Source organism: Teleopsis dalmanni, chromosome 2 (assembly GCF_002237135.1).
Source record: "Teleopsis dalmanni isolate 2A chromosome 2, ASM223713v2, whole genome shotgun sequence".
NCBI classification, from domain to species: Eukaryota; Metazoa; Arthropoda; class Insecta; order Diptera; family Diopsidae; genus Teleopsis; species Teleopsis dalmanni.
Genome location: NC_051847.1, coordinates 62817502 through 62833245, shown reverse-complemented (window position 1 = coordinate 62833245; position 15744 = coordinate 62817502). Strand labels below are relative to the sequence as shown.

General features: G+C 28.6%; 1 protein-coding gene across 1 annotated transcript; it reads right to left on the bottom strand.

The window, feature by feature from the left end:
- Positions 1-4402: 4402 nt before the first annotated feature.
- Positions 4403-15079, bottom strand: LOC119678650 (multidrug resistance protein homolog 49-like). The gene is made up of 12 exons (XM_038090615.1): positions 15023-15079; positions 13619-13805; positions 12077-12137; positions 8968-9161; positions 8767-8911; positions 8582-8682; positions 7000-8522; positions 6337-6506; positions 6002-6268; positions 5496-5941; positions 5273-5435; positions 4403-5210 (listed from the first exon to the last, which is right to left on the bottom strand). The coding sequence occupies exons 2-12, from the start codon at positions 13768-13770 to the stop codon at positions 4461-4463; spliced, it is 3972 nt and encodes a 1323-aa protein (XP_037946543.1). The 5' UTR covers positions 13771-13805; positions 15023-15079; the 3' UTR covers positions 4403-4460.
- Positions 15080-15744: the final 665 nt, after the last annotated feature.

Genomic DNA, 15744 nt, shown 5'->3' with positions numbered 1-15744 from the left:
ATCTTTAATAAGCTGTAGTGTAAAAGTTAACTATTTCAAATGTATATGAATGGTAGGAAGACGATATTAGATTAGATTTTAAATGGGTTGGGAGTTTGCCACTACGTCACTGCATCCTTTGAGGACTATTGTAACAAACCCAGTTTAGTTCCATAGACGAGTAGCAGTTAAAAACGCCAATATGTCCTTATTTACCCCGCAGTGTCCAGTAAGGAAGCCTGTGACAAGTCAGATACCATTTCTGTTTAACATTAAAAGTACCCTCGTTCTAGCTTTTGATCAATTCGGCATAAATTTTTTAGTTTGTCTGCAGACAATTGAATTATCCCAATCAGTTTGAACTGCTATTTCCAGCCATTCATTAGTATAAAGTTTTAAAAAGCTACCATGAAGGACCGCAGAATGGTTGTAACCCAATTTAATATGAGACCACCCCTTCTCTGGCTAGTTCATCTGTTTTATCGTTTTCCTCAAATCCGTTGTGCCCTGGGATCCATATTAAGTGAACCCTGTTCCTTTTAGCAAGGTCTTTGAGAAGTTGAAGGCACTACACTAATTTTGAGGTCACTTGAAACGAGCGTAGTGCTAGGAGTGTTGATTTGCTGTCAGCATTTTGATTATACAAATAATAGTAGTCGTCAATTTCTTACATTAAATAATATTGTTTTGAAATTCTCCGATCCTGTATTTTTATATACAAAATGCATGAAACCATATGTTTTATTCAAAGAATACATAATGTTCTTAATAACTTATGCTACTACAGTTTATAGATAACTATTTAATTATTATTACTTTTTACTTAGAAATTGAATAATTTATATTCTTATATTACATTCTTATATAAAACATAGATATTAATAATACTTACTAATTTGAAATATGAGTATTGTTTCTCATGGGAAACCTTAGTTGTATTTCTTTCAACGGTGCTAAAATAATGATAGGAAATTAATTTAATTATTGTTTCAGTAATTATATAATTATTCACTTTTCAATTAAATTAAAAATTTTGTTATTTGAAGTTTAATTTACTGTAATTTATTTACACATTAACACATTTTAAATAGTTGCATTTATTTGAAAATATGTATACTATAAATACAAGATAGCATAGAGAAAGCGAATAAGATTTGTTATTTTATTATATATGTTAGAACCTAAAATTGTTAATGAAACTATATTGAACTATTATTCGTTTCAATGCTTATGCTAATATGATAATAAAATTACTTAACAGATGTTGTATCAGTAGAGACGTGGACTCATAGTCGATTTGCAATTAAATTTTTATGTTAGAAATTATAACTTAATAACTTAGAACTTATGTAATTAAATTGAAGGTGATATTTTTATATTATATTTCACAATAAGAATGGAGTGATTAAAATGAAACTCACCATTGAGTATGAATTACATGAGACTTGTACTGGTCTAAGACGCAATATGCATTTGAATCATTGTTTCTATTTTGCATATTAATAAGGCGAAGTGAACTATACATAAGCTAACACTTTCGATTTAAATTTTATTATTTTTTCTACTTTTACTAGAATTACATTATTTGTGAAATTCGTTTATACGTATTATTTCTTTGATGTTTGGAATTGTTTTCTCTCCTGAAAAGTATCTGGTTTCTCATGAGAAGTTCTGCATTGTTGTACTTTGGGGAAATCACTTACATCACGTTCCGTTAGTATATTGAAGTTGTTGTATTCTATGATGTTATTTATTATTTTTATTATTTATTTATTAATAGTTTTTATTATAAGTGAGAAATTATTTTTATTTTATTTCTTGGAATTATATTATCTTTAAAATGAAATTGTTGTAATTAAGTTGTTGAAATACATGAATTCAGAATTATGTATGTACGTATTTATAAACTTTTTCAATTCTTCTCTTCTGTCAAAAGTTATGGAAATCCTGTTTCTAAAGCGCCTTACACCGATTATTCAACAAAACAGACTCATCCCTGACCATCAATTCGGCTTTCGACAAAAACACAACACAATAGAACAAATTCCTAGACTTGTCAGACATATCCATAGTGCGATAGATGGTAAGAAATATTGCACTGCGGCATTTATAGATATTTCACAAGCTTTTGATCGAGTATGGCATGAGGTCCTTCTTTTCAAACTTCAATTGAATCTACCCCTAAATTTTTTCATATTTATTAAATCATACCTTTCGGCAAGGCATTTTTTCATTAATCATGGAAACGAAACTACAGGACTTGATGATATAGTAGCAAAAGTACCTCAAGGTAGCATAATGGGAACAATGCTTTATCTTCTATATACTGCGAATCTTCCCCTTACTGATGACACTGTTATCGGAACATTTGCAGACGATACAGTTATTTTCTCAGTTGACAGTGACCCAATTCGTTCTTCCACCAAACTACAAACCTGCCTTAACAATGTTGCTCTCTGTATGAAACATTGGCGTATCAAACCAAATGAGTCAAAATCTGTCCAAATAACAATTACTACAAAATGTTCTACGTGGCCGCCTGTGTAATAAACAATACTCAGTTACCTCAAGCTGTAGAAACAAAATACTTGAGCATACATCTGGAAACCACACATATTTAATATGCGTAAAGCCTTGGGTCTTAAATTGCGAAATTTATTTTGGTTCCTCAGCCGAAATTCCAAACTGTCACTAGACTATAATCTGCTTATATACAAAACTGTACTAAAACCTATATGGAATTATGGAGCACAATTATGGGTTACTGCAGCAGACTCAATATTGGCATTACCTAGCGTTTTCAATCTAAAACACAACGAATGATCATGCATCTTAGTATGTAACGAATGAACAGTTGCATAAACAACTACGTATTCCGACAATCAAGTAAGAAATATCTCGAAATACAAAGAATTACATTCATCGCATATATATGCCTCCTAACCCTCTGGATACACACCTGATGTCCCCCTCCAACACTTTTACAAGGCTAAAAAGAAAAACATCGAGAGACGTTTTAAATATGTATGTTATATGTAGGTCACACACTTCTATTTTAATTATACATATATGGATATGTCACTGGACATAGTCCATAAGTGCCTTTTTTTTTAAGATCGTAATAACTATTATTACGATTCATGTTAATATATACTACTTATTGTCATTCATACCTGACAGATTGTAATAAAATAAAAGGATTAATAAATATATATGTGACATATGTCGTCAATAATGACACTTATACATATATAAGTGTCACCTTATATGGTACCTTTAAAGCAATAATGATGTTATATTTCCTATGCCTGTCCTCAACTTCATCTGGAAAACCAAATGGTTTAACAAGAATAACAAGGGTTAGAAGCTCGCAAAATTTTTAAGGGCATCACAATGTCAGCACTCCGAGTGAAAGTGCTGACAACTGCCAGCACGCGCCTTCTGAATCTAAACTAACCTACTATGCAATATTTGACTACATATTAGTTTAGTACATATTATTTGATTAAAAATTAGATAATTTTAAATACACCGGAATTAAGGTTTAGTAATAAGTTAGTATACATCATATAACATGCAAAATTATAATATAAATAAAGAAACCTTACATATATTTGTTCATTATATATGTTTGGAAACATTATTAAACCCTGTTAGTCCATGAATATTTTATATTTGAATATTTATTTTGTCCAACCGTTCTATCTTTGGTAGCTTAGCTCGTCAATAATATTACTTCTTACATAAAACTGTTTTCTTTTTTTCCGCTATTAATTATTATAATTCATTCAAGTCAACAAAAAATAGTCAGATGTCCCATTATAAGAAATTGAAGCTGTGAAATAAATATGCTAAACATTATTTGCTAAAATAATAAATCTCAATAAGTTAATTGTTCATTAACCTTTTAAATAAATGAATAATTTATTCACAACAATTTCCTTATTACCTTGCGATATCCACTGAAATAATTTTTGTAATAATAAATAAACTCCTATACAACACAAGACAACATCATTTTTATTGCAAATTAGTTTCTTCTTCTTTATATCTTATATCTTCTTTATATCTTCTTCGTTATATCTTCTTATAAATATGTTCTAAAAAATAAAAATTAAAAATAATGATTGTAATATTATTTACTGAATATTTAATAACATTTATTTTAAATGCAAATGTGATTATAATTTTTTCATTTATAAGTGGATATCTTATTATGAGTCAAACGTTTTAGAAGCTGTTCGTATTATAAATAATCAATCATTAATTATTCTAATAATTATCGGTATTTAAAGTTTTATAAGTATTCTAAGTGAACGAAATAAATAACTAAAGTATTTATTCACAAAATGAGTCTACTTTATCTTAAATAATTTTTTGAGAATTACACGCTTCAATTTGAAAATTAAAAGAATATGAAAAATTTATTTTAAATAAAATTTAATTTTAATTTATTACAACTAGCAATAAAAAAGAATACACTATGTGACCTGTTGCATAACATAAAGTTTGGCATAGACACCATTGAGCAGCATAAGCTCATCATGTGTTCCTTTTTCTACTACCAGTCCTCTCTTTAAAACATATATCATGTTTGCATCTTGTACTGTTGTCAGACGATGTGCTATAGTAATACAAGTTCTACCGCTTCGAGCAGCATCCAAAGCTTCCTGAACTACTTTTTCACTTTCTAAATCTAAAGCAGATGTGGCTTCATCCAAAATAAGTGTTTTTGGATTTCTTAATAAGGCTCTTGCAATGGCAATTCGTTGCTTTTGGCCACCGGACAATTGTGCGCCTTTATTGCCTAAGGAAGTACTATAACCTTGAGGTAAGGAAACAATAAAATTATGTATATTCGCTTTCTTCGCAGCTTCCATTATCTCAGCCATAGGAATATCATCACGGAAGTTATTTCCATAAGCAATATTTTCTGCAATTGTTCGATCGAATAATACAGGTTCTTGTGATACTAGACCTAAACTTGAACGCAAAGTATCCATTGAAAAGTCTGTAGTTGGTATACCATTTATATTGACTGAACCACTATTTGGATCATAATAACGTAGTAAAAGTTGTACGCAAGTCGATTTACCAGATCCAGAAGGTCCTACCAATGCTACTGTGGTTCCACGTTTAATATCTAGGTTGAGATTTTGTAAGATTTGTATGCCTTTTCTTGTTGGATATTGAAAGTCGACTTGTTCATACGTAATGTCACCATCTGTTTTCTATTTAATTAGTATTAAAAAAATTAATAATTTTTTTTAAATGCTTTATATGAAAATCTTACTTTAACTATATTGTAAGGATCATCTTGCACACTTTGTATTGCCGGAGCTCTGTTAAATAATTTCAATAGTCTTCCAGCAGATAGTATAGCTGCACTTACATTTGGTGCATAAGCAAAGGCGTGACCTAACATCCATGAACCAAATATTAAAGCTTCAGATACTCTATAATATTAATAAAGCTTGTGTAATAAATATACGTATAAAATTATTTGCTTATCATACTTTATTACGTTTTTGTAGTGCACACTTTTGTTCGCAACTAACCATCCTCCGTAATATAGTGATACGCCATAAGACAAAAATAGTGATGCTTGCCCCATTCCGAAAACGGTTCCCCGAAATTTAAATTTTCTGCGACAAGCTACATTAGCATGATCAATTTGTTTATTGTAGTAACTCAATAAACTTTTTTCCAATCCTAAACTTGCCACTGTACGTATATTTGATATTGCTTCCACTGCCACTTGAGAAGCATTTTCAACAGCTACTTTTTCAGTAAGTGCACAAGATTTCATAAAGCGTGATTCAATATATACAGATAAGCAGACAAAAGGCAAGGTAACTAATGTAACCAAAGTTAAATTCCATGATGAAACGAAAGCTACTATGGAGCCGACAACAAGCGCAGATATAGACTGAACAATCATACCAATCCTTGCACCAGTAGCCTAAAATATATCAAGTAAGTCAGTAGACTTTTTTGAACACTAAATTGATATTGTACTTACGCCTTGAACATTTGAACAATCACCAGCTAATCGTGCACACAATGCACCTACAGAATTTCTTTCACTGTCAAAGTACGACACATTTTGACTGATGATTGTTTTGAAAGCCGTTTTACGTAGCCGGGAAGTCATCTTTACTCCAGCCATGTTAAACATATAATTTTGTGTTAATGTTCCCAAACCCGCTATTAAGCCAACCACAATGAATATATACGAGAATTGGTTAGTTTGCGATTGCACATATTCAGCGTCTTCATCGGACATAATCTGCGTATATGAAAGGATTTTCTCATATATATAGATTTCAAAAAATCTGAAGAACTATATATGTTTACACCGAAAAAGTCTCCAAATAGAATAGCCCAAACTGGACAAATAGCTCCATGTATAATTGCTGCTATACAGCCCGTCAGTAAATAACGCCATTCGGGTGCATTTAGTTTCATTAACTGTTTGAAGGATACTTTGTATTTTTCAACCTCCATTCTTTTCTCATTTGATTTCCCTTAAAATATATGTTGGAATATTTGGAATTTCAATACATTTAATAAATGTCAGTAATATGTTATATTAACATCGACAAAAGTAAACAAAATTTGATACTCAAAGTTCTGTATATTAAACAATATTATTTCAGTATTAATCAACTGAACTCTTAAAATAACTCTGACAAATTTTTAAAATATAGCTATTGAAATGTTATGAATTGAAAAATCGGTTTCAATTTCGTATCAGAATCACACTAGTAAAGTAGATTTCCGCATTTAGGTACGACTATTTTGTTATTAGCTATTGTGTTAAGAGCTATATATGTTAAGAAGCACTGACTTGAAGTCTTGAAGAAAAATTCTGCAAATAAATAAGTTTTCCGTACCCATCTTCTATATTCATTATATAATTCTCAAAGGAAAACTGGACTCAAATAACTAATGAAACCAATGACTATAAGTATATATAAGTATATTAATGAAATTTAATTTATTATAAAATAAACTTACTTTTCTCTTGACACGTGATATTGTCTTCTAGCTTTTCCCCGACATCATCTTCACTTTCAGAATCTTCTTCGGTATTTAAATGGTTTACAGAAATTGATTGAACTATATTACCTTCATTTGAGTCAGCTTCTACTTCTTCCTTCCGTTTAGTTATATTTACAAGTTGGAAGTAAAATCCTTTCTTTTCCATTAGTTCATCATGCGTTCCTTGTTCAGCAATTGTACCATTCTTAATAAATACAATTAGATCGGCACTAGTGATTGTAGATAAACGATGTGATACTACTAATGTGGTGCGACCCTTGCTTGCAGCTTCTAAAGCGTTTTGAACCCGTTTTTCAGATGTCGAATCTAGTGCAGAAGTGGCTTCATCCAAAAGTAAAATTTTTGGATTACGTACTAGAGCACGTGCAATAGCAATACGTTGTTTCTGTCCACCGGACATTTGAGCACCTCTCTCTCCTACCAATGTGTCATAACCATTTGGTAATTTACTTATAAAATCATGACAATTTGCCATACGTGCAGCTTTCTGTATATCTTCTACACTGGCGGAAGGATTACCATAACGTATATTTTCCTCAATGGTAGTAGCAAATAGAACAGGTTCTTGTCCAACCACTCCAATTTGAGAACGAAACCATGCGACATTTAATTCTTTAATATTTATACCATCTACTTTAATTGAACCATTCAGAGGATCATACAAACGCTGCAATAATTGTAATATGGTTGATTTACCACAGCCTGAAGCTCCAACCAATGCAACAGTTTGACCAGCTTTAATGTTTAATGAAAAACCTTTTACAGTTTCTAAATCTTGTCGTGTTGGATAGCGAAAATGAACTCGTTGAAGTGAAATATTTCCTTTAATATTTGAAGGAATTATGCCTTTGTCGTCTAGTGAATCAATAGCTGACTTGCGCTCAATAATTGAGAAAATACTTTGTGCAGCACCGTTAGCTGCACTAAAAGTTTCCACATGGGGTGAGGCAAATCCTAAATTTTGTGCACCCATTATTATACCAAAGAGGACAATAACTAAAACAGCTGTCGTGTATTGTCTAATTTCTTCGTGTCGATCCGCAAGTATAAGTTTTACACCATACCACATCGCAATAGCGTCACAAGCGTAAATAATGAACCACATTATGCCTGCACTTATACCAGAATAGAGCCCCTTTTTACGTCCTATGATCTCAGCAGGAATAAGTAATTTACTAAATCTTTCAGTTTCTTTATGTTGACCACTAAATCCGAGTACAGTACGAATACCAGAAAATACTTCTTCAGCTATAGTTCCAGCAGCAGAATATGCCTTCAATTCTCTTACGGTAAGAGGACCTTGTATTTTAGCAACCATAACGGTAGATATTATAATAAGTGGACAACAAATAATGACGACCAAAGTCAGTTTCCAGCCATACAAGAAAGAGGCGATTATTCCCGTTGTAAAGGTCATAAAAAGGAAAGTAAATATAGCAATTTTCTCTCCCATGCCATCCTTCATTTTCTCCAAATCTCTGTAGAACAACATTCGATTTTAATAAAATTTGAAAATAAAGGAGATTAGTTTAATTACTCTGTCATTTTTGTTGCAAAATCATTTCCTGAGTTTGTGTCATACCAAGATATATCTTGACGAAGTATTGCTTCTAAAAAGAGTTTACGTATTCTACTAGTCTATAGAAAAAATTTAAATCGTTGGTAATAGTCTAATTATCAAGTAGCAATAATATAATTATGTTGTAAATTATTATTATTTACCTGTTTTAAGGCAACATGATTCAATAGATCGACGGCAATAGCTAAAAATAGCCATTCTGCCAAAGCACCCACCAAACATCCTATGCCATACGCAAAAGCATCATCTCTAATGGCTTGTAGATTTTCTTCTTTAGTTGCATTTGTTCTAAAGAGACGTGAGTGCTACTTTTAATATCTTTTAAAATTAAATTAGTGACTTACAATTTCTTTCCACCTCCAAATAGTTGCAAAACCAATGTTGGGGAGGATGTACCAACTCCAACTGATCGATCTATGAGTAATGACGTGAATTCTCCATAAATTACAAAAGAATAAGTAATGCATATTGAAGCGAGTGACGCTAGTACTATGCCTACAACTACTAATATACATTCCAGAGTAGTTGAATACTTAAACTAGATTAATAAATAAAAGTGAGCGTTAATTCGTAGCTATATAAATTTCATTTCAGGATTTGATTCCTCACACCTGAACTAGCTTATGAATAAATCAGTATTCTAAATTTAAAGTTAAATGTCGTCATTACTTTAAAGTTAAGTTTACGCTTAAGGTTTAAACTTAGTACATTTCATTTCAATATAAAAAATGTTATATTTAACTAGCGACGCGATCTCAGTTATACATCTCAGGTAGTAAAATATGACTAGAAATACAATTAATAATTATATTAAGCTAATTATAGTGATTATGTATGGTTAATTTCTTTAAGGCAAAATCACCGATATGCGAGTCTGTCATATCTGTAACTTTCTTTTAAATATCTATAACCAGTTGTAATTCGATATTACTCACAGCCAATAACAGACACGACTGCAAAACTTTCAATCCTTGTAGGTCGAGAATATACCCTTAAATACATTTAATATGAATAAGAGCCGATTTTATCTTCAAATCACGAAATAACGCTTGACAAAGTGATTTTATATAAATTTGGGGAAAATATTTGATCGAAAGAATCGATTTTCAAATGAATTACAGAATTACTGATATATCCTTTTAAAATAATTTCGAGAATTAAGGTATTCTAAGTAAAGTTTAACGTTAGAATAAAGAGTAACATATTTTTTCAAATAATTTAAAATATAGATTTATTTAATCATATATTTAAATTCTATGTATATTTAGAAGTAGTCTCTTTGTTGAAGTATTTTAAACGTCAATTAAACGTGTTCACTGGCTGATAATAATAAATAAAGTTTGCCTAACTTGATATAACACCCATACATTATTCTTAAAAGATATATTGATATGGTGAAAGATATGTAAAACATGTTGCGGTCTCTCATTGAACTGAACTACCTTAAAATATTTCTAAAGACAATAATATACCTTTGGATCTTTTTAAAACCATACAAGCTTTCAAGACTTTGAGATGAAAACCATTTATTAATAAATCCTCAATTCCAGTAATTCAACAACAGTTTTTAAATCATTAGATACATAATATCTTATATATAAAATTAACATTGTCAAAATGTTAGTTACCGTACTCCTCCGAAACGGCTTTACCGATTTTTACTGGATTTGCCAGGCATGCCACCACACATTTTACGACTGAAAGTTGGATCACCGATTATTTTACTTCGGAATTTGAACCCACCACGGCTATGCAACAGTACGCGATTGGTAATTAAAAAATTGATGAAAAACATTATCGAAGCCACCATTTTGAATGGCAAGTTCCAAAACGAAAAAGTTTTATTGCCACGAATTCCAATGATTCTCACAGACAAGCCAATTTAATTCAAATGCGTTCAATTTTCTATTAGATTGGCATTTGCAAAGACCATCAATAAGTCACAAGGCCAAACGATGTCTGTTTGCGGTCTTACATATAAAATTTCCATGTCACAATATTAGTTACAGTACTCCTCCGAAACGGCTTTACCGATTTTTACCAAATTTTATATGCGTATTCAGTAGGTTTGAGAATCGGCTACTATCTATTTTTCATACCGCTAAAGTGATTAGGGAGTCCCTACACAGCAAAATATCCTTATTTTTGACATAAATTTTGTTTATATTTTGGAAAAAGAAAAATTTTTTTCATTTACATCCACTTCGTTTCTTCGTCTTCGCCTTGCATGGCAGATGGAAAATGTACTAAAAAATTTTCTAAAGATTTCACTAATGATACTATAACAAATACCGACGGATATCCAATATATCGTCGAAGAAATCCCGATAATGGGGGACAATGGCGGGTGGTTCCGTATTCGCCTCTGCTAAGCAAGACATACAATGCTCATATTAATGTTGAGTTTTGCAGTTCTGTGAAGAGCATCAAATATATTTGCAAGTATGTCCATATAGGCAGTGATATGGCTGTGTTTAGAGTAGAAAATACTAATGTAAATGCTCCTCCAATGAACAAAAACGGTGAAATTACACTCTACCAAATTGGTCGGTAATCAGCTCCAATGAAGCTGCTTGGCGTATCTTCGGTTTTCTAATTCATGAACGGGATCCAGCAGCTGTTCAGTTAGCCGTCCATCTTGAAAACGGTCAGTGTGTATTTTTCACGAACGAGACAGTGATTGATCGTGGTACAAATCCACCTAAATCTACACTCATTGCATTTTTTGAATTGTGTAATAGTACGGATGATTTTGGTGCCTTTGCAAGAACATTACTTTATTCACAAGTACCACGCTATTTCACATGGGCTCAAACAAAAAATGGATGCCACGCAAGCAAGTTTCACCAGTTGATGCATGTCTCAATTTATTTAAATCGAACGCTTATTTACAGTTAATCCAAGACACACTGAGTGCTTTTATCTTCAACTGTTGTTGCTTAATGTTACTGGCCCATTATCATTATTACTATTTACAGTCAATCCAAGACAATTTAAATTTGAAGATACAACAGTTGTTGCCAGGAAACTTGGTATCATACAAATCTATTGATTTTAAATTAATAATTTAATAAATAAACTGTAATAACTTAAAAATAAAATTGTTTGGCGTTTGTTATTTTTATTTTCCTTTTCGTTCATAGCGCTCCATGCCTATTTCATGCATATACCACATACTTACACACTTATAATAAGTAAGTTACTTTTTGTCAACACTAGAATTTATCTAGAAACTAGAAATAATTTATAAGGCAAAACAACGTTTGTCGGGTTATCTAGTAATATATAAATTCTCAACCATACTAACTATATATTTCACTTTTTAATGTGACATATGGAGACATATATAATTATTTTTTAATTAATATTAATGTTAATTAAAAATAAATTAAATGTAGAATATTAATTTATATATTAATATACAATTTATAATATTGACTTAGTTATACTTACTAACTGAAAATGTGAAGATTGTTTTTCCTTTGGTGGTTTACTTATATATTTTTCCAGTATACTAAAATAGGAAAAAAAATAATTCAGTTGTGTATGAAATAATTAGTCGTTATTAAATTTCTTCTCACATTTATTAGTATTTAATTTATTAAAACAAATTTTTTAATAAACATTAATTTTTTTTTTTAAATGTTTTATTTTTTTAAATTTTTTTTTAAATTTATTAAAAACTGATTTAATGAAAAGTTAATTTATATAACATGCATAATTTAATGAAGAATACTGTCTTCGACATTGCGTACAAAAATGTTTAAACGAGTTGCAGAAAGAAAGTATAATTATCAAATTTTCTTTTAGAATTTTAAATATTATACCAATTACCATAAGCTGTAGTAACAAAATACATCTGGATAGTGAACTACACTGTGAAACACACATATTCAAAAAACGTAAATTGAGACAATTTGGGTCTAAAATTGTGAAACTTATTTTGGTTCCCGAGTCGAAATTCCAAACTGTCACTCAATAATACGCTGTTAATATACAAAACTGTACTAAAATCTATATGAAGTTATAGAGCCCAATTATGGGGTACTGCAGCAAATTCAACCCTGGCAATTATCTAGCGATTCCAATCTAAAATACTACGTATAACCAAAAATGCACCTTGGTAAGTTTTTCGACAATTAAGGAACATTTATCTCGTATTATAAAAAATAACGTTCATCGTATATCTGTGCATCATAACCCACTGGTTATACACTTGATGTCCCTCTACGACACTTTTACAAGGCTGACAAGAAAACTTCGAGAGATGTCTTAAATGTGTATATGAAGGTCACACATTTCTATATAATGTATATATTAATATGCCATTGGGCATAGTCCATACACACCTTTTTTTCTAGATCGTAATAAATATTACGTATTGTTATTCATACTTGACAGATGGTAATAAAATAAATGAATTAAAAAAAAAAAAAAATATATATATGTACATAATTAATTTTAATCAATAAAAAAAAACTCAATCAGAGAATATATAATAGTTATTTTAATATAAATTTATCTAAAAATTAGTTATCTACATTATAGTATCTATTACCTTAGTTATCTGACCTGCTTGACTAGACCTGTTCACCAAAAGTAAAGAAACTACTTATAAACTTATATTTTAAGTAATATATTTTAATACTTATTTCTATATTAATATCAATTGTAAAGTAAAAATAAAATTTGATTGACATAGAAAATAACATGACTATATCTATATTCTCATATATTAAAATGAAGTGTAATATTTTTAATTCCATTTAAATGTCATTGATATATTGAATAAATATTAACTAACTATATATTATATATTTTCACGGAAATGAAACGATAAAGTACTGAAATACTATAAAAAAGGGTAGAGCTAGTGTTATCGGTTATATTTTAATTTTACAATTCATATTAATAATTATAATATGATATTATAAATTAATGAATTAAATTATATAAATTAATAATTCATTTTATTTCTAAGTATTCTATACGAACCTTTTATTTAATCCAATGAAATTATTTTTGCAAGGTGGATTGTTTGATATCTTAAGAGAACTTCTCCATTGTTTTTCTGTAGGAGTTACGGATATACTAAGGGCTATTGGTTCGCTAGAATTGTTGTGTGACATGATATATGATGTTACCATTAATATTTGTTTAACTCGATATATGATAGTTTTATCTAAATAAATTATTAAAGCATATAGATATTAAGTATCTTAACCTTTGCATGATTACAGTAATAATATAATAAAAATATTTTAAAAATATTGATTAAATTTATTAAAATTTTTTTTTTGTTAAATGTATTAAATATTTTTTTATAGATAATTTTTTGTTAGATTATATTTTGGAAATTAAAATATTAAATATTAAATGATGTTGAGAATTAAATTATAAGTTTTATAAAAACCGCTTTCCACATAATACTTTTAATTTTTCTTAAATATCTTTAATTCACAATTAATAAATTATAAAAAAATTGTAATAGTGAGGATATCAAAAATTTAAAAAATTAATTTTTAGTGAAATATATTTCTTGAGTTTTGTATGGTCAGTTGTTTTGGATACGCCAAATATTTATTTGCAGTAATTTTTTGACTCATTTGCTGGTTTAAATATTTAATTTAATATTTAATATTAATATATTTTAATATTATATTTAACAAGAATTATTAATGTGATTAATATTATTATTATTAATAATTAATATTATTAATTATTAATAATTATTATTTTATAATTAAAAAAAAAAAATTATAAATATTAAGATTTTATATATTAACTTTTATTTCTGAAATTAAATGATTTTACTTTTGAAATAACGACACTTTTGTTTGTTTTTTAGAAGTATTATTGCTTTTCTTATATTTATTTTATTCATTTTTTGATTATTTCGTTGATTTCATTTTATAAAAAAATGAAAAAAAAAAATTATAAATATCAAGATTTTATATATTAATTTTTATTTCTGAAATTAAATGATTTTACTTTTGAAATAACGACACTTTTGTTTGTTTGTTAGAAATATTAATGTTTTTCTTATTTTTTTTTATTTATTTTTTGATTATTTTATTGATAACAGCATAACACTAATATAATTATATATTAATTCCATTTACGATTGAAGAATATTTGAGACATTGTTTTGTTAATATTCTTTAATTTAAATTTTTTTAGCACTAAATCAAATATAATTTACATGTGATAAAACTAAGTAAATTCACTAGTTAATAGTTTTTTATTTATTATTAATTATATAATTAAAATTAACACATTCTTCTTTATATTGTTTAACTAAAATATATACACTTTCAATTCAGTATATTTTAACAGACCAAAAAAAAAGGATCAAACTTGGCATACCATATATTTATTTTGGTAGTTTTTGGAACTGACCTCTTTACTTTAATTTACTCATTTGCACAAATATATCTTTATCGTTGTTTGTAATTTTAATTAAAATTAAAAGTTTATTTATTTTATTTTAATATTTTTTTGAATGTATTTAAAATGTTGGTTTTTATTAAACAAATGTTCAGCTAACACTACCGGTAAGAAAGTACATCGATGATTGTCTGGCTCAAGTGAAATGTAAATCTTTTTATACATTTGCTCCTGTGAAATATCATAGGTAATTATTAATATTAATTATTATAATTTATGTAGCATGAACTATCTGATGAAATAAATAAACAGGTTACACAATACGTATGAAAAAATCATTATTATATTTGTTTCATTCATAATTAAAATCAGATTTGTTTACACATATTAAATATGTAAGAAGGGAATACTTAAATATGTAAAAATATTTCTTATTGCAGACATACAATTAAGATGACAATATATACAATACTATAAAGCATTTGCACTATTTTGCATATAAATATTATATTTTGCAAGACTTTTTTAAGACGTCTGTGCTAACCGATGCATTAATTAAAAACAGGTGGCTTCAAATAGAAGTATTAAAAAATAGCTAAGAATAATAAATTGATGAAACTTTCCCAGCAAATCATTAAACAATGACACTATGAATCGAATCTATTCTGTGGAGCTATAGTAATCATAATTAATCATCTACATAAAAAAATTTAAAAATTTCAATTATTTACTTT

What these genes read in the sequence shown, in the direction of transcription:
- LOC119678650 (XM_038090615.1), bottom strand. Translation starts at nt 13,770, where the DNA reads ATGGTAACATCATATATCATGTCACACAACAATTCTAGCGAACCAATA. An exon ending in TTCATTGGATTAAATAAAAG is followed by an intron (nt 12,138 to 13,618) that starts GTTCGTATAGAA and finishes TTCCTATTTTAG; the next exon opens with TATACTGGAAAAATATATAA. An exon ending in ATCATGTTGCCTTAAAACAG is followed by an intron (nt 8,683 to 8,766) that starts GTAAATAATAAT and finishes TTTTTTCTATAG; the next exon opens with ACTAGTAGAATACGTAAACT.